This window comes from Podarcis muralis, chromosome 4 (genome assembly GCF_964188315.1).
Source record: "Podarcis muralis chromosome 4, rPodMur119.hap1.1, whole genome shotgun sequence".
NCBI lineage: Eukaryota > Metazoa > Chordata > Lepidosauria > Squamata > Lacertidae > Podarcis > Podarcis muralis.
In genome coordinates this window covers 42,766,263-42,786,927 of record NC_135658.1, presented here as the reverse complement: position 1 = coordinate 42,786,927, position 20,665 = coordinate 42,766,263, and the positions used below count along the sequence as shown (strand labels likewise).

The 20,665-nt window shown below is 43.5% G+C and overlaps 1 protein-coding gene across 1 annotated transcript; it reads right to left on the bottom strand.

Moving 5' to 3' along the window:
* Positions 1–1,229: 1,229 nt before the first annotated feature.
* Positions 1,230–7,000, bottom strand: GJA8 (gap junction protein alpha 8). The gene has a single exon (XM_028726892.2). The coding sequence runs from the start codon at positions 6,974–6,976 to the stop codon at positions 5,711–5,713; it is 1,266 nt and encodes a 421-aa protein (XP_028582725.2). The 5' UTR covers positions 6,977–7,000; the 3' UTR covers positions 1,230–5,710.
* Between the last annotated feature and the right edge of the window lie 13,665 nt (positions 7,001–20,665).

Sequence of the window (20,665 nt, the reverse complement as noted above, 5' to 3'; positions counted from 1 at the left end):
AGCATACCCGAGCCACGCCTCTCTCTTGCATCCGCCAGGCAGACTCCGTGGGCAGCTCGCCATGCCACCCCCTTGGGCAGATTGCCACAGCACCCCTGTGGGCGGCTCACCCCGCCCCCACCACTCTGGAGGCCAGAGCAGCTAGTTATGCCCCTGCCTAAATTAATATGGATTCTTCAGGTTAATAAGTAAATAGCTTTGCTCAGTGCAGCAAACTATGTTGGGACAATGCTGCAAGTCTTCCAGTGCCCATTGCCAATTGCACATTGGCCACGATGAATCAAGACAACAGTCATTTTAGGAATAACTTTCACAAAGTACACCAGTATGTTTTTTCTAACAGTAGGCCCTTGTGCTCATCACAAACCTCTTTTGACATTCTGTTTTCAAAAGTGCATTGTCAACCGCCAAACAGAACAGCTAAAAGAGAGAGAGAGAGAAAGACAGACTATTGTTACCACATAGGACTAATTATATGGCCCCCTGGATGATTATCATAGAAAATTATTAAAATGACAATATTTTGAAGGCTTTGACTAGTATAAACATATTACTGTAATGAATCAGATTAGAGGTCCAATTTGTACAGGATCTTCTTGAGAGACATAAACAGTTGATGGTTCTGGTGATTATGGCTAACTCTAAATCCTGTTTCCTTCCAATTTGGACCCATTGCTTTGAATCCAACTCCCTGCGGCAATAGAAAACCAACTGGCACCAAAAAGGGACGCAGGTGGCGCTGTGGGTTAAAGCCTCAGCACCTAGGACTTGCCGATCGAAAGGTCGGCGGTTCGAATCCCTGCGGCGGGGTGCGCTCCTGTCGTTCGGTCCCAGCGCCTGCCAACCTAGCAGTTCGAAAGCACCCCCGGGTGCAAGTAGATAAATAGGGACCGCTTACTAGCGGGAAGGTAAACGGTGTTTCCGTGTGCGGCTCTGGCTCGCCAGAGCAGCGATGTCACGCTGGCCACGTGACCCGGAAGTGTCTCCGGACAGCACTGGCTCCCGGCCTATAGAGTGAGATGAGCGCACAACCCTAGAGTCTGGCAAGACTGGCCCGTACGGGCAGGGGTACCTTTACCTTTACCTAACACCTCTTAATGGTTGGTCTCTGGGCTAAACATTCCCAAATCCTTCAACCTCTTTTTGGTCTCCAGGCATCTTTGTCACCCTTACAGCCATATTTCCCACAAGGGTAGAGAGCAGCATGTGGTTTAGCTCTGGACACTTCATAATGTTTTCGGCCACTATGGGTTCAGTTCAATCTTTATTCACAATTTTCACCAAAAACAATTTGCAAAAGACAAATTACAAAAAAAATGAACTCAATCAAAACCATATAAAAACATTATAAGTTATTATAAAGGAAGAACACATAAAACACACATATAATGATATCATCTTCTATCATTAATTCTTAAAAACTTATTGTCTCTTTAACTTAGGCACCAACATAGTGGGTTGCTTATTAAATGAGTTACAATTTGCCAATAAGCCACCCGCTTTCTCATGTTCTGACCAAAATTATTTCCCTTTTAGGGATGAAACCAGTAACTTGGAGCTCTTTTTATTTTGTATATCATATTGTTATTCTTCCTGCTTTTGATCTCTGTATGAACCAGCCCTAACATTTGTCTTCTTCATTATCATGGCAAATCATTTTTATATCATTTGCAAGAAATTAGAGTGTCATCTGCCTTACTTACTTTCTGAGTCACTCTTAGAAGCAAGATTCTGGACTAGATAGACCCTTGGTCTGATACAAATGACTTTTTGTTAGAATATCATATTTCTAAAATGTGTTTGACATTCAGTCTTTCATTTAAACAAAAATCCAAAACCCAACAGTTTTATTCTGATTTCCGCCCCCCTCCCCTATTACTAAAGACTTCGACACCATTTTAATAACATAATGCTATAACAGGATTGGGGCAATCATTTAAACAAAGTACAGGACCAGTGCTGAGAAGTGTAAGACAGCAAATGATGCCGCCAACCCAATAGTAGACAACTGAAACTGTAAAGGGAGATCTCTATAGGGGAACAAAATACAATGGAATTTGGTTAGGATTAAAAGCCTGATCCCAAACCATGGGAATGAATGCAGAAAAAAATCCCTGACTTCAGTTGACCTCTGAATTAGATGCTAACAGCCCTCAAATCTTATGAAAAATTCTATGGGGCCCATTCTGGGTGTTGGCAGTTTATGCTAAAGGGATTTTCTGAACTGGATTACACCTCCCATTGCAGCAAGCCCTTTGCATTGTTTCAAACTGGAGAGAATTTGCTGAGCTACTGAGGACTGAAAAAGCAGCGCCAATGAAAATGCATACCTGCACATTTCTGTTATTAGTCTCCATCCTCTTAAAAATATTTGACTTGCAACACACGATATATGCAAGTTGTATTTTGCCCAAGCCTACAAGAGATTTGTCGTAGTTCTCAGGCTAGCTAGAATGCGGTGGACATTTTCAACACTAGAGATGGGCACCCTGTTTAACGAAACAGACTTTTTAACGAGTGAAATCCAGTTGCTGGTTTTGACCCAGTAGATGCCTCCATTAATTGTAGAGAAGCTGTGTTTTGTGTGTGGATAGCCCCTGGAACTCCAAGACCCCCTGAAAATTAGCTCTAGAGAGTTGAGAGGACCCTCCAAAAAAGACAGAAAGTAGTGAGAGACTGCAGGGGGAATTGGCCAAAATTACCTCCCCTCCTCTTGCAGCGGTTCTCAATCTGTGGGTCCCCAGATGTTGTTGGACTACAACTCCCATCATCCCTGAGCTCTGGCCTTGCTAGCTAGGGGTGATGGGAGTTGTACATCTGGGGACCCACAGGTTGAGAAAGGCTGCTTTAGCAGATGTATCTGCTGGCTCTAAAGCAGGCATAGGCAAACTCCAGCCCTCCTGATGTTTGGGACTACAATTCCCATCATCCCTAGCTAACAGGACCAGTGGTCAGGGATGATGGCAATTGTAGTCCGAAACATCTGGAGGGCCGGAGTTTGCCTATGCCTGCTCTAAAGCCTGTCCATGATCACAAAGGCACTAGTTGAACTCCACCCAAAGCCTTTGAATTTCTTTGATACAGGTGGGTTTTAATGCCAAATACACTTATTGCCTTGCTACAGTACTCCACCTGAGCTATTCAGGAGCATCTGGGAGGTCACTGTTGATGACCCAGCAATAAACTTTGTTCTGCTCCAACAAAGCCCTTGTCTTATATTCTTATCACTTCATTGTGGTTTAGAATAGAGACACGTGTCTATCTAAGATACATCCAACCAGCTTCATTCTGCAGTGGTCCTACATAGGTTCAGACTGCAAGAACCAGAATAACCAGGACAATAAGAGTAGACCATGCAGTCTGCACAGTAGGAAGTATGCTACCAGCACTTCAACGATAGCTCATATATACTGAGGGGAAAGCACACTAATATATTTTTGGGGGGATGTAACTTTCATGCCACAATAAATGCCTTTCATTCACCACTGGCTAGAAATCTTGTTAGACAGGGATAGGGAACCTGTGTTGCTCTGGGTTTCATTAGACTTCAATTCCCATCAGCCCCAGGTAGCATAGCCAATGGTAAGGGATGATGGGGGTTGTAGTCCAACTAACATCTTGAGGGCCACAGGTTTCCCAACTCTGTTGTTAGGGTTACATACATTTAGCCACCAGCTAAATTATAACAAAAAAAGGCATTATCATCAAACAGCACAATCCCGATCCATTAAAAGACAGTGGTATTTTGCCATTGAGCCCAATAGGATGTGCAGCTAGGTATTGCTAGAGGCAGTACTATAATATACAATACATAACAATGTTATACAGCTCCATATCTGTTACCTTTGTGGTGTCTGAGAAGCCTATATACTATACAACTGGAGCAACACAGTTGTGAGGAGGACTCTGCATTTGCACGAGCTCTTCCCATGTTATCCCAGCCACAATGCAGCATAACCCACACTGTAAAAGTTAGGACTGAGCTGTAGATTTGGTTTGGCAGGCGGGAGTTGGGGGGGCGGTTGTAATTTGTGGGAGGTGGGAACAACTTTCCAAAGACTGGGGGTAGGCAAAGATTTATTTTGGGGTGTGAGACTGCCTCATCTTTACAAGATCCCCCCTTTCTGCACTTAAAAACAAACATTGCAAGTGTTTGTTGAAACTACAAGACCCACCCCCCTTTTCTGTTTCTGCTTTAACTAAGAAATTCAAGGCTCTGCAGGATCAGGAATCTGCAAGGGCCTGCATGGCAGAAGGGTAGGGTTTGGGTGCCACACTAAGGCTATGAAGAACTTCACAGCTACAGCAAGGAGCCATAGCACTTATTTGGAGGGGGGGACCCTTGCCACTTTGTAAAGTTGACTAAAGTAAGGCGGACGATTTCCCCCTCAAAAATGCAAGGAAATGTCTTCCTATAAAGAAATCAAAATTTTTCCCCGCGTGGCAGGGGCAAGAGATGATTAGCCCCCTGAAAGTAGAAGGAGATTCCCACCACCACTAAAAAGTAGTACAGTATAAGAAAGGTAACTAAAACAAATCAGTAGCAGAGTCCAGGTCATGTTTTTAACACCTGTTCTCCACTGCTTGGGATTTTGCAAGTGCCGACAATCAGCTGAACACACAAGGCTTTCGGCACAGCTGCACCTTTACCTGCCCTTTACTTGATGGTGATATACGGTGTCAGGTATACATGGGTGAGCCATGGCTAAGTGGTTTCACGGGTCATAGGAGGAGGTCAAATCAGGCCCATGAGCTAGAGGTTCCACACCACTGCTCTAGATGATGTGCTCCTCTGACCTGGAGGCCACATTTATGAAGAGAAACCAGTATTTGCTTGTAAGTTGCTTTGGGTTGCCTGGGACAAGGTAAAACAACTTAACATAATTAATTAATAGCTATTATAATAATAAGTGGCCCAGGTCCTTGACATGTCCCTCAGAACCAGTTTTTTAAAAATACAGCAGCATGACACAACCACATAAATTGCTCCTAGGAGGCACTGTTGTATCTGAAGAGTCATAAATTCTTTGCAATGATGGGTTGGGATGTATTGCAGGGACAAAACGTTAAGTGTCTGAACTGGACCAGGGGATACAAGTATAAGTAAACCACATTTATCTCCACAGGCAAACACTGCAGCTTTTGTTCTTTCACAGGGGGATTAATGGATCTCATTTAACAATACTAATTGCGGGTATCCCTTTTTGTGAGGAAAATAACTAGCGCTCAAGGCTCAACAAGGAAGGAAGAACCAAAACTGTTGTGGCCAAAGCAAACACCGAACAAAGAAATACCCAAGTTAACAGTTTATCAATATCTTATGATAACCAAATGAAGAAAGAGGCTTCCCGCATCCCCGGAGAAAAGAGGAGCATAAAAACAGATTGTGATCGCAGTTGTTATGTCTGTCTTCGTTGCTTTACGAAGGCTTTCCCACTTGGATGTCAGTGCTGTATATAGTGAGTTTGTATGTGAGGCATTTGTATGTGAAGGAAGAGGGATTCTTTGGTTAAATGGGTCACTGTAGGACAGCTAGCTCCATGTGTAGGACAAACAGGACTGACAAGGCAGTTAGCGTTGATAGCACCTTTCTAGCCAAAAACACTGATAAGAAATAATATTAAAATGACTGGTTTAGCACTTTGTTTTGAGACATCTGAGATATATATGGATTTCTGTGGCTTCTTCAGAGCCACTCGAGCCAGTACCCTCATACAGTCAGATCATCTGACCTGGCACGACTACTGGCTTTGCTTAACCTGCTGAGGGGTCTTGTGTCAGTGTTAAAATCAGCGGATGGTAAAGGCAAGTCCTCTCCCGGCGGCTCTGGCTCTTGTTCCTCCTCCATATGCTTGTCATCTTCTCCTTTCTCTGGGGCTTCCTCAGTCACCAGTTCCACCCTCTGTTCCTGGGCCGCCGCCTCAGCCACTTCCTGTTCCGGCTCCTCTCCTGCTTCAACTTTCTCCTCCTCCTGTTCATCCGCATGAGCGTAGGAAGGCAGGTGCTCCCCCAAGGCCCTGGAAAGGTCTTTCAGGCGTTCCATGCTGATCTTCTCCTCAAAGTCGTTGAATGAGGGGGGAACTGGGGTGGTTTCTACTCCCACTTCGGTCAAAGGGAAATAGTGGAACGTCGGCTTCTCCTCTTCCTCCAGCAACTTGTAGCCTTTGACCTTCTGGATAGACGAAACCGCGATAGAATGAAGGGGTTTCTCTGGGGTCTCCTGAGGCTCTTGCTCCACTGGCCTCCTGAAAGCACCCAGGATCTTCTTAAAGCCTAAGTGGCTGATCTCCACAAGATTGAGGAAGAGAGAGACTGATGCCACAGCCAGCATAAACACAATGAAAACAGTCTTTTCGGTAGGCCTGGACACAAAACAGTCCACGAGGTTGGGGCAAGGCCATCTGCCACAGCGGTAAAGCGGAAGAATTCGGAAGCCATATAAGAAGTACTGGCCCACTATGAACCCCACCTCAAAAAGGGTTTTGAAAAAGATGTGGCAAATATAGGTTCTCAGGAGCGTTCCCTCGAGGTGGAACTTTTTGGTCCCCTTGGAGCTTGCTTCTCTCGTGGTTATAGGGCTCTTCCGGTCTGGATCAAGGGGTGAGTTTTCTTCGTGTGCCGCAGCTTGCTGAGCCCTCTCTGCTTCTTCCCGCTCTTTCCTTTTCTCTTCCATCCTTACATGATGCGCAGCATGGCCCAAATAAACCAGCGAGGGAGTGGAGACAAAGATGATCTGCAGGACCCACAGTCGGATGTGGGAGATGGGGAAGGCCTCGTCGTAGCACACATTTTCACAACCTGGCTGCTGGGTGTTGCACACAAAATCTGACTGTTCGTCTCCCCATACAAATTCTGCAGCAGTCCCAAGGATTAGGATCCGAAAAATGAAGAGGACAGTCAGCCAGACTCTCCCAATGACCGTGGATTGTTCATTCACCTCTTCTAAAATGTTCCCCAAGAAACTCCAGTCACCCATTTCTGGCTGTTTAAGAGGAAGACAATGATTAAGTTGCATTATATAAAGAAGGGTTTTAATATATTCAGCACATGTCGCATTTCAAAAGAAGACAGGATATCTCAGTCAATAAAAACCTGAAACTCTTAATCTCAGGATTGCGGTTTCAAGCCCCATGTTGGGCAAAAAGATTCTGAATTGCCAGGGTCTGCCTTAGATGACCCTTGTTGTGCCTTCCAACTCAACAATTCTATGATTCTATTATTCCTGCTGACTTTTAAAACATTCCATGATCTCCCCAATGATCTGCATGAAGAGGAGGTAACAACAATTCCAGATTTAGTTGTTTGAGGTTTGCTGATTTAGGGCACAGGCCATATCCCACTGAAGTCAACAGCATTTGTTTTATTGACTTTGGTGGTTCTGGGTTATACACACTGGGTGATGGCCCACTTAGTCTTGTTCAGAGTAAAGCCACTGAGATCAGCGGACTCAAGCGCATTGCTTTGAATGGGTCTACTCTAAGTACGACTAACATTTGATACTGCCTTTAAAATCCCTATTAGGCTTATACCAGTGAACAGAACAGGTCACCAGAGCAGCTGGTAGAAAATCATGCATTGCCATTGCAAAATGCTCTGAAATTCCCTAATTTCCCTAAAAGTTGGTTACAAAATTGTTCCTGCTTGTGGGTTACTTTACAATGGGATGCCACAAGTTACAGACAGTCCACCTTTTTCACGCTGCATCTGTAGGGTGTTGGGATCTTGCTGAAAGCATTGGCATGGCAGTGATAATGGGGCACATGATCAAGGGGAAACTTTGCTCCAGGACTGGAAGCCACTGTCACCTGGCCCTAAGAGCTTCTTATTGATCACCACTGGGATTTATGAACCTATGTGAATCATAGCTGTATTGCTGTGTATCAGTTTGCAAAGACAACACAGTGTGCAGCCACAGTGCTTCACAGGATAAGAATATTAATACGCACTTAAACCTTTTATCAGATTCATTGCGTTGTATCCAATAGTCAGAGCAGACCCACTAAAATTGATGGACATGACTATTTTAGGTTCATTAAATTATACGGATCTGCTCAGAGCAAAATTAAGTTGGATTACATCCCACTAACTGAAAGAACAGCTCCATTTCTCACAATATATATAGATTATTATTTAGAGAGATAATCATATGACTTTTTGTAGACCTCTGAAGGCAGCCTGGTTTCAGGAAGCTTGTAATGTTTGCTGTTTTATTGTCTTCCTTTATATTTTGTTGGAAGCCACCCAGAGTAGTTGGGACAACCCAGTCAGATGGCCAGGGTACAATTATTTATTTATTTATTTATTTATTTATTTATTATTATTATTATTATTATTATTATTATTATTACTACTACTACTACTACCACTACTAAAATTGTGATGAACTTTCCCATGTCAAATGGGTAGCATATAAACCATCATTTAATAGCAGATAAGATCTGAATACCCAGGGAGATTTTATTTTCTATTTGGCAATCAGTATTCTGTCTTTTTGATATGCATTATGACTATGGCTTTAGACATATTGTTTAGCATTTCTCTATAATAGCTGCTTCCACCTCATAAGACTCATTCACAATGCAAGTTAATTTTTCATTTCAGAATCATTTAAACTTAACATAAATCAACTGATATTTTGCATAATTTTTGGGATAATCTGTTATCATTCCACCTGGCATCAAAGTGTCTCATCTTGGCTAACCAACATATCCACACACCATAACTCATACATCTGTAGCACAGGGAAATAAAGGCACACTAAACTTTCTATAAGATAATTTAGATAAAACCTCAAAAAGTACTCTGTAACAGGATCACAGCATTCAGAAATATTCCTTCTTCTTCCTCCTCTTTTAAGAGCTTCCGCAACAATGAATAGGATGCAATTTCTGAACACATTTTCTGCCTCCTGTGTTCTGTATATACCTTGAGCAAAACGCTGTGAAGTATTTTTGTTGCAAAAAATCTTATGCTGACAAGATTAGCTCTAACTTCTAGGGCTTATCCAGTCTCCAGGAATGCAAATTGGTCACTCAAGAGCCAAGGCTGTTTACATCGTTCTTCAGTAACATCCTTTTAGTAACAAGGATGTTTGAAAAGGCCTGCTAAGAGTTAATGGGATTTGTAAATACAACTTGTGTCTGTCCAAATTGCCTGTTCCAAGTCAGGACATCTTTGCATCTTCAGTTTTCTATACCCTCCCCAGCCAATGTGGTACCCATACAGAGGGATGCACATGTGAAACAGGGTGCTATGGCTATTTTTACCAATAAAAAACCACTCCATATAGATAGATGTATGTTGGTAAAATGGCCATGACATCAGGGTTCATATAGGCATCTCTCTTGAGTACCATACATTGGGAGAAAGACACCCCTTAAAAGACATGGAAGCTGGCCCTTGGGTGCTGACTGCCTCACATTCCAACTGCTGCGATATCAGCTACCTAGAAGTCAAAAGAAAATCCATATAAATCAATGCCATCAAGAAGGCAACTTGCCACAGTGAAAGGTTCCGCCGAAGAACTGGGCTCCTCTTGTTGCTTGGCGTTCAGCAGCAAAAAAGGTGAACTTTAGCTTCTCCCTGCTCTAAAAGCCCCAACCTTGTCGCACGACTGAGCAGATGTGACTGGATCAGCACTGATGGGTGGGCTTTAGCTGCCCTGCAGTCTGTAAGCTCCAAGCCAGACATCTTTAGAAAGTGAATGACATTCGGTGACATGGAGAACAAAAGACGGGAAAGACCAAAAAGGGAGAGGGAGGGCACATCATTTAAAAAAAAAAAGTTTGTGAGTGCTGAATAGGAGCAAAGTGAACTAGGGATGCGCCACAAGCACTGATAGCATAGCACAGGCCAAGGTGCAGTTTGCAGAGCTCAACATTAGCCTGCAGTGAAATATCCATTTGAGTGCTGGGGAAGTTATCCCCATCTTAAACCACATCTGCTCAATGTGGTTACTATGGGTCAAAGCCGATGGACTAGACTGCAGCTATGATTGCAGAAATAGCTACGGGATTCCCATGTTCATACTCATTCTTCCCCTTCCTTTTTTTCACATACATGATTAGGTGGAGGGATTTGATAGTATGATCCAGCTAGGAGGCAGCTGCATTGTTTTGTAGTATTAGGGTCTGTTGCCCCTGCTTGCTCCCCTTGCCAAACCTGCCTGCACCTTTCCCCACCACCTTTCACCCACACCTAACCAACCACCCTTTGAACCTTATTCACCCATAGCTCCCCACTCCCCTCACAAATTGCCCCAAGCTCCACCCGCTTTCACACAGCAGCTTGCTAAGCCACTGTGTGAAGCATCTCACCCCCTTGATGAAACCTCACTGCAGGTGCATTTAATGGAGCCCCATCTCTCCCCCCCCCCCCCCGTGTTAAGCAGCTCACCTAGGCCACCAGCCACCAGCACTGCTTCCTTCTTTGCCTAGCTGCCATCCCTCACAATACAGTAAGCATGGCCATCTGATGGAAGCCACAGAAATGGCAGAGGGTGATGGCAATCTTACATTTTTATGTCTATAGGAAGATGGTGTTCATGCATGTGTGCTGAAAACACTGTGTGTTAGTGACTGTGCATTATCCACTCAACAGGAAGGGCACAGAAGTAGCTGCTACCCTTTTGCAGGGTGCATTCAGCAAGACTGCATGCCCACGCCTGTGAGTGTTGATCTTCTAGCTGCCATGCAATGAAGACAGCCCAATGCATAGGCTGCCCCTCACGTTCAAGTGATTTTCTGCTTTCCTAAGCTATGGCTACCTCTGTGGCTATGTAACTGCCCCATCACTGCCCCAGGCAGGCAAGCTAGGAGGCAGGCTAAGAGTAAGTCAAAGGCTACTTTGACAGCAGACAGGAAAGTCAAAGCTGCATTTCTTTCACAAGTGAAATACCCTTTTCCCATGTTCAGGGGGGGGGGGGAAGAAACTTTTCCTAGGGGGGATTTCTGCAGGTACTCAGAGGCACACAGCCTGAAGTGCAGAGAGAGAGAGAGAGAGAGAGAGAGAGAGAGAGCTTTCTTTCTGGGGGGACGCAGGGGTATGCATACCCCTAAACATTTTGTGAATTGTCGTACTTTTGTCCATTTACTGTGTTTATTTTTCCCAATTTGAACTATAAAATGGTGATTTTCTTGAGTCAAAATGAGAGTACCCCTAAACATTTTTTAGGGGAAAAACCACTCTGTGTGTGTGTGTACATGCAGATATATATATACATACATACACACACACATGTATGTATGTATGTATGTATGTATGTATGTATGTAAAGGTAAAGGGACCCCTGACCATTCGGTCCATTCGTGACCGACTCTGGGGTTGCAGCGCTTATCTCACTTTACTGGCCGAGGGAGCCGGCGTACAGCTTCCGGGTCATGTGGCCAGCATGACTAAGCTGCTTCTGGCGAACCAGAGCAGTGCACGGAAACACTGTTAGCTTCCCGCCGGAGCGGTACCTATTTATCTACTTGCACTTTGACGTGCTTTCAAACTGCTAGGTTGGCAGGAGCAGGGACCAAGCAGCGGGAGCTCACCCCATCGCGGGGATTTGAACCGCCCACCTTCTGATCGGCAAGCCCTAGGCTCTGTGGTTTAGACCACAGCACCACCCGCGTCCCTATGTATGTATGTAAAAGAAGACAAATCTAGTAACCTATGGAAGCTGTTCCACGTCAACTTGAACCTCGGCCACCACTCATTTTGGAAATAAAGCATCACACTTTTCCTTGCAGCAACACAGAGAAATCAAGCTGCCTTTGCAACCCAGACCTTTCCTTGGAGTCCAGTGCATGGAACAGCAGAGAGGAGAACGAGTTTTTTGTTTCAAGGGGATTTCCTACACAATGGTGTCAGGGTAAGGCAGGGCCCTTTTGTTGAGCAGAGCAGTTCATGCATGAGGGCGCGTTCCTGTCAGATAGATAGGACACAGCTGCAGATTGTGGGACTGAACGACCCCTGCAACAAAGTTATCATCTCTTGATCTGCTTAGCTCAAAATCAGCTTTCATGTTTCCTGCTAATGTGCTGAACATAGCAAACCTACAGGCCATCCACTAAACACTAAGGCTAGACACTGAGGAGTCCCCTGCAAGAAAAACTGTGCTACATTACTAGAAAACCCCAGTTGGCTCATATGGTTGGAAATCCTGAGTTTCTAAGTCACTTTAACAAAGTTAGTGTAAGGACTACAGCAGACGAATATCGAATGTTACCCGTACCTCTTGACTTCTCCATATGGCTGTGCACGTTTTCAGAGGACCTTCCAACATTGAGTGTCGTAGGTGTGTGTGGCTGTAAACTGAACTGGTTAGTTCAAATGAATCAATGAAATTCAGCTGTACCCACACACCCCACCATCTCTGCTCCTTGGTCCTTGCTGCAGCTACCAGATCACAATGGCTCTAGAAGCCACAACTAAGATTACCCCGCTATTAGGATCCAGACCAAGGACCCTACAGGTGTTGGATGATAACTACCATCATCTCTGTCCAGCTTGGTGCTGATGGGAGTTGGAGTCCACATCTGGAGGGCCAGATGTTCCTTACAGATCGAGACCAAGCAAAACATTTTGTAAAAAGCTGGGTGATTTTTAATATAATGGAGGTAAAATGCAAGTCACAACGACATGGCAACCTACTTGGAGGGGGGGCAGAGCCTCCTCTTGTACTCAAATGAAGTAGCACAAATTGTGCTTAACTTTTTAAGGGTTCGCCTGACTCAGTATGGTTTTGTAGTTTGTTCACAAAAACACTCAACAGCTTAAGCCTTGTGCCATCGCCTGAACAATTCGGCTAAGGTTTCCTCTTATCGAGATATCGGCTTTTTCTCGACGCTTGTTATAACTGAGTTTATATCAGTTTATATTAGCTATCCATCTTATGTTATTTTAACCATGGACACGCGTTCCTGAAGGAGAACTTCGTAAGATTTATGCACTTTTAAAGTTCCTTTAAAACTAGTCACACCAATAAAATATTTTTCTTTGTATATACTGTGTATCCGTGTTTCTCCCTTTGGATCCTGGCTAAGGCTAGAGAGTATCATTTTTGTTTTCTTTTGTTTTATTTTGCAAATTATCTGTATTGTAAATCGCTAAAGGGTTTTGCGGTGAAGGTAATGGTGATTCATTCTGTGGCAGCCATTGGCTCAGCTGCTCTTATCCTCAGAAATGATTTGTGGTTCCCATTGCCTGAACTACCCTGATCTCTAGAGCTGCCTGGATACCTACCATGCAGTATATTCAACTAACTTTTCCTTTTCCTCAGAGTAGATCCATTGAAAGGAATAGCCATAACGTAGGTCCATTAATTTCAATGGGTATACTCATGAGTAAAAGTGAGTTAATGTCAGCCCCATACATTTTAGGCACGTACACATACACATGCCCCAAAATCCTAGGAACTGAAGGTTTTTAAGGGTGCTGGGAATGTGAGAAGTAAACTATAATTCTCAGGATTTGCCGGGAGGGTGGGTGAACATTTGTTTTAAATGTATGGTGTGTATGCAGTCTAGGATTAGGGCAGGCCATATCAGAGGGCCTAGGGAAGGCGTTTGGGATAGGAAGAAAGGGGAATGGGTCTGAAAGGGCTGCTGGCCAGGGGGAGCAACCAGGGACGCTTAGGAAAGGAGGGTTGGCACTTGAGCATTGTCCACCAAAATGAGGGGGAAAGAAGAACACTAAAGGGATGACTTTGACCATGAAAAGGAACCTGAGGAAGAGAAAGTAGAGATAACGGACTGCATACTGCTTTGAAATCGCTAGCTGTTTGACTGCAGGCCTTTGGTTAATTCCACAAGGGGGTGCTGTATTCGCACATGAATATGGTTTATTTAGGATTGATAGTAACTTTAGGATGTAACCTGAGCCTATTCCCTTTGTCCTAATTTAGGTGGTTATTTTTTAATAAAAAAAATTATCAACATACAAACTATCAAAACATATCATATTCATTATTTCCCCCATTTTTTCTCATCTCCCCTTCAAACCCTCTCTCCTCTCCCCAGAGACTTTCCTCAGCTCCTCTCTCTGATTTCTCAGCACATATTGTTCTCTGCATGTTATGAAATTATACATATCCTTACATTATCTATCTACCCTGTTATCGACCAATAAATTTGTGTATGTTTACTCAAAACCTGCCAAGGAGTCCAGTTCATTTTATTGTCTTTTTAGATAATTTGTAAAAAGCTCCCATTCTTCCTTAAAGTCACAGTTGTCCTTGTCCCGCAATTTATATGTCAATTTAGCCAGTTCTGCATAGCTCATCAATTTTTCTTGCCACTGTTCTTTCATTGGGATTTCCTCGTTCTTCCATCCTTATGCTATTTCCTAGTTTAGGTGGTTATTAAACTACCTTCTTCTTTCCTATGAGGAGTATCCTAAGGATTCATGCAGTGGCGGTGATGAAGATTTAGATTTCACCCAAGATTACAGGGTAGTTTACAATATAAAAGCAGAAAATGCATACCATAATAACAAGCAATAATCCCCACATACACAGTATTATTGGTGCTTTCCCCCCACCATTTACTGTGGACTGAATTCCGTTGTGTGATTGTAGCTTTTTAGTGAGGTGAATGGCGAACTTTCTTGAACGGTGTGGTTTTTTTTCTGTTCCAAAGCAAACATAAACACTTACATGCATTTCAATGCACTGTTTTATGATCTCTCTCCTCTAGAGCCGTGATCTCACAAGTACATTCTTGTGAATACAGAACAGTGTGATGTAGTGGTTAGAGGGCAGGACTAAGACCTGGGAAACCAGGGTTCAAGTGCTTACTGGGTGACCTTGGGCCAGTCACCGTTACTCAGCCTAATGTCCCTCACAGGGTTCTATTGAGGATTAAAATGGGGAGAGGGAGAACCATATATGCTACCTTGGAGCAATGCAAAAAATACTTAATGAAATAAATTGGACACAGTAAATTAACAGTTGAACTGACCCTAAACTTTCTACTCAGTAGATTTTAATGAATGCTTTATTTTTGTTTTTTACTGGTATCCTCAGCATTTAATAAAGAAGCTCACCTGGGGAATTAGGGCATAACTCTGCAGAAGGATGTGGCTGTCACTGCAAAAGGTCTGGATGGACCAATGGTCTGAGCTGGTAACAGACAGACCCTTCTTGTGGCTCCTCCACTGGATGGAGCCCATTTTGCAGGGACATGAGATTGTCCCTTTCTGCAATTCCCAGCTGTAGCCCTAGAGATGTGGTTGCCACCCCTGTTGCTGAACTTCCAAGCATCAACTCAAGATGCAACTTTCCACCCAGGTAATATTGATGTGTTCCAGGTCATGTCCTCTCATTATGCCTGCTGCTGTAAGGATGCAGTGATTGGATGATGAGAATATTGCTGGTTTGAATGACTGTTTAGAGTTTTGATGACGTCCATTTGTGGTTTCCTTCGAGTGCACCCTGGGATCTTCACTCACGACGGGTGGTTTGAAAACGGAATGAATGAATTGATCAGGAATTTAAATTATAGCATTAAAAATGTAAAGTGTTCTTCTAGTGGTAGATCCCAAGTGAACCAAATGGCCTGCAGCATAGGAAAGGCTATGTCACAACAACAACAACAACAACAACAACAACAACAACAACAACAACAACAACAACAACAATGCTATAGTGCCCAAGATCCATGCTTTTTCTTCCATAGTGCAAAGCCGGGCAAATATTCCGGATACATTTTTGAAGATAGCATTTTGACTGAGTTCGCATTTGTTTCTGCCACCTCCATTAGCATTACACCCTTCAATTCACCCAGATAGCATTGGAATGAAAGAAGCCAAAGAAGGCCCACTTGGCTAGCAGTTGTGAGCTAAACACATATTGTTTCCACCTAGTCAAAGGTGATATGCATTTAAAGCACATTTAACACCCATGACTTGCCCCAAAGAATCCTAGACACTGTAGTTTGTGAAGATGCTGAGAACTAGCTCTGTGAGGGCTAAACTACAGTTCTGAGGATTCTTTGAAGAAAACAATTTGCTTTAAATTTATGGGATGTACACCTCAGTCTTCTTCTTCCTCAGATTCTGGGGTTTGCAATATAGCCTTATGACAGTTGCCTGAACTCCCTGCCACAGCCAGGACTCCACATGTGAGATCCTAGCTTGGCTCCCAAGAGAAAGCTTTGGAGCTGTCTCCGTTTTCCTGGTCCTGACAGAATGAAGTAGGTGCCTTGCTGTGAACCTTGAGCTGAAACTGGCGTCCACTTTTTTTTCACCACGATGTTTTGTTCCCAGAAAAGTGGCTGACTCCCTCCAGGGAGGACATCCGTGGGGGCAGTTCCTGTTTCCCTGCCCTTCCAGGCACTAGCCTTCCTGAGCCTGATATGATTGTTTCTCTGGGCACAGTGCAAAATATGCCAGCAAAGAACGGAAGCCTCTCATGCTCCAGCAATTTATTTTAAAAAATAAAAATAAAAGGTTCTCGGGCTTGGAAGCAGTTGAGCCTGTAAGGTCTGTTTTCCTAACATGGGATCCAGGCCATTCACAAGCAATTAATTTCCCAGAACAACTGGCCAGACATTCTCTGAATCATGGAAGGAGGCCTTTCCATGGGAATGTTGCTGGCTGTGTGGTGGGTCAAAAAAGGTGCGAGCAGCACAGCCCTTTACTGCTACAGTGGTAGTCTTGTGTTGCCCATACTTGGAGATGCAGGCTACAGTGACTGCAACCCCATTGACTGGAAAAGCAAAGGAATCTAACATATTGGATTTCACAACTGCATTTTGTGACTCAGCTCCCATATCTTCAACTCTGACAAATTCATACTTATAAAGGGGCCTGTGGACTGCAACTCAGATCACTCACTGTAATTAACAGGAATTCTGGGAATAGTGTAGGTATGGGGAATCTGTTCTCCTCTGTAAGTTGTTTGACTACAACTCCCATGATCCTTGGATTTGGACCAGGTTGGCTGTGGCTGATGGGAGTTGGAATCCAACAAGACTTGGATATTTGCAAGATACATCTCTGCTAAAGCAGATGTACTAACTGAAAAAAATAAACAGCAAAGGGACTAGGTAATGCACTGAGAAGCACAGAATGAACAAATGATCCATGGGATTAACAGAAAACCCCACAAGCAAACCAGGAGGCATGTTGATTGTCGTATAACCTCCCTGCCAAGAGATCAGAATGAATGTGCAATAAAGACAGGATATAATCTAACCTCCCTATAAGCTTTGTACAAGCAAATCAGGGTGGAATCTACACACATATTAAAAAACGCTGTGAAAATGCTTTTTAAAAAAAAAGTTTTGAAAAATAAAATGAATTTTGCATAGATCACTGTTGCCATCTAGTGTCACATTTGCATATTGCACTTTGCAATACGTTTAAAACCCTTTATTTGCAGCTGTATAGCTGAGTCCCAGGATGAATGTTCAATTAGATAAGTCATCTGGAGGCACTCAGAGTCTCTTTACCATTGCGTTGTACTTCTGTGCTGAAAACTAGTAACACCAGGGATGCTCAGAAAGGACTTCATTTGGTACCGGATACTTAACCGTCTTCCTCAAAGACAAGATGACACAACATAGCATCTCTGTGCTATTTTTAAAAAGGAAGGCTAGGTGGACTCTGGAGGTGTTGGTGTGATACAAAAAACCTTTGGTGCCATTTTTGCATGCCTTTCTCTTGCATTGGTATCAAATCCTGGATAATGCTTGTCTTCACATCCTCAGAAGGGTGCTGAATACTTTGTCCATGCCCTCAGGATATAGACAGAAGCGTGACAGCACTTGGGTCCTTATGTGGAAAGTCTCCATCAGCAACTAATCCCCAAAGATTAACACCTTGCAGTTCAGTTGTTATTTCTTTTTTAGAAAGAAAAACCTACATTCCAGTTCTCAAAGGTGGTGGACTAAAGAGGAGAGGAACACGCTATAAATAACTCCTACCTACCTCTTATCAAAAAGAAAGGGCTGAACTAGAAGGTGTATTAGCTCTACAGCTGTGCTCTTGGTGGCTTTTAAAAAACCTACTGCTGCTGCTGCAAATTGGGGAAGGGCTGTAGCTCAGTGATCAATACTCTGCTTGGATGCAGAAAGCCATCCTCCAGGGAGGGATGGGAATGATTCCCTGCTTGAAATCCCAGAGCGCTGCTGCCTGCCAGTGTAGACAATACCAAGCTAGATGGGCCCATGGTTTAACTCAGCTTCCTTTGTTACCATGTCAGGGTGAAACACCTGATCTGTATCAGGGCCCAAGCTCAAGGAGGCAGTGGGTCTTTAACATAATAGACCAGCAAAACAGAAAAAGAAGGGCAAACTTTAAAACAAACAGTATTTAAAATGCTGTATTGCTTGTTTATTAATTTGTGTCCTTCATATGCCACCTCATAACATAAAGGTTTTTGGGCAGGTTACAATAAATAAATTTTAAGAAACTGAATCACAGGAATAAAACCATAAATAGGTAAGGGGAATCTCAAGAAAAGGGCGAATTTCTCTTTAAGACTCTTGAGGCCAGCGGGCTGAGAATGCCACCTGAACAGATAAGGTAAAGGGACCCCTGACCATTAGGTCCAGTCACGGACATCTCTGGGGTTGCAGCGCTCATCTCACTTTATTGGCTGAGGGAGCCAGCATGACTAAGCCGCTTCTGGCAAACCAGAGCAGTGCACGGAAATGCCATTTACCTTCCCGCTGGAGCGGTACCTATTTATCTACTTGCACTTTGACGTGCTTTCAAACTGCTAGGTTGGCAGGAGCTGGGACCGAGCAACGGGAGCTCACCCCATCATGGGGATTCGAACCTCTGACCTTCTGATCGGCAAGCCCTACGCTCTGTGGTTTAACCCACAGCGCCACCCCTTACCTGAACAGATACAAACAACTAAACGACTAACTGAACCAATATGACCAACAGAAGTTATGATCATGAAAAGAGTATAAGCATTCAAAAGGTGGGAGATGGGCACTCAGTTTCACATTCTGGTGATAATTGCAGCTTTTGTGCAAGGAATGATAAGTCCCTAAGGGTTACCAGAGAAGAAAGGGTTTTCCTTAGTCCTTTGCCATCAAGAACCAGGAAGCCGGAGTATGAACAGCTGAGATCTGTAAGGACTTGCTGAATCCCCGGTGGCCAAACTGTGTGAACACAGCAGGCCTGGCCGTGTGCTGGCTCCTAGTGATAACATTGTGTGCTGAAATTGGCACAAAGTCTTTGGGAACCGTTTCACAGAGACCTGCTGCTTACAAGCCACTGCTCCGGTTCTCTATCAGCCAAAGGACTCAAGTGCCCTGTGTCCCTGACAATTTTGCGCCACACCCAAAGTGTTTATTGCATCATTGTGTTTTGCTTCCCTCACCCCCATCCTGCTCCAAGGCAGGCCACCCTTAATAAATAATAATAATTTTTTTAAAAGCTGCCAGCAGACAGACAAGCTTGTATCTAAGATCCTGGGGCAAGACCCTTTTGCTGAGTCTGAGGGCTCATCCACACTTAACTTTCCCTCGTATTTTGATTGTATTGTTTACTATTTAATTCCCCTGGGGTCCAAGAGCTTTTCTTGTTGCCTTGTGAAAATCCGATCTTACCCACTGAATTGATTGGTTAAGCAAAGCATCTGATAAGATCCAATTCCATGGATAAGGTCAATATTTAGCAAGGCACAGCTACAGAACAACAAGAAAAGCTCTTGGAGCCAGGGGCATTAATAGGTACACAGTACAATCAAAGCTGGTCAAGCGAAAGTGTGGATGAACCCTAATCCACTTCACAAGATTGTTGTGATGATAAAACTCCTTGCTGGGATATCATCAAAAATTAAACATCATGCAGAATCAAATCCACACTCTCCACCAAAGAAATGTTTATCACTCCACTAAAGTCTTCTTGAATACAAATGTATAGTTATACACTGTGCTTTTTTTTCTTTAACAATGTTTAAGGGTACTCTCATTTTGACTCAAGAAAATCACTATTTTATAGTTCAAATTGGGAAAAATAAATACAGTAAATGGACAAAAGTACAAAGATTCACAAGATGTTTAGGGGTATGCGTACCCCTACATCCCCCCAGAAAAAAGCACTGGTTATACAAGAACTTATATATTTACCTCCTTCTTAGAATCCCATCAGACAGTTAGCAATGGGAGTAAACAACAGATGTCCATCTGATTGCGGGGAATCTCTCTCCAGCCTTGAGTTTGGAGGAGAGGACATCCCCCAGCTAGTGGGAGGTGGCACAGAAACAGTTAAAAACCTGTTTGTAGATTGAACTTAGGAAAAAACAGATACAGAAATACAGATAATGTAAAGAACTGTCACTGGGCTAAAGATGAAACATATTGGGTGCTCTTTGGACTCTAATACAAGATTAGCAAATTTGCAGCCTGCTGTTGGAGTACTAGTTACAGATAGGTAGCCGTGTTGGTCTGCCATAGTCAAAACAAAAAAAATTCCTTCCAGTAGCACCTTAAAGACCAACTAAGTTAGTTCTTGGTATGAGCTTTCGTGTGCATGCACACTTCTTCAGATACTGCTTTGTTTCCACCATGTTCTGCTTGTATGCTTGTAAATCAATATTAGAAAAACACCGCCAGTGCTTTTTCAACAAAAGAATTAAAACCTGTAGGACTACCATGAAAACTTTTCATCGCTGAGAGAAGTGGGGAACATGGAACAATACTTAGATATTTTAAGTGAA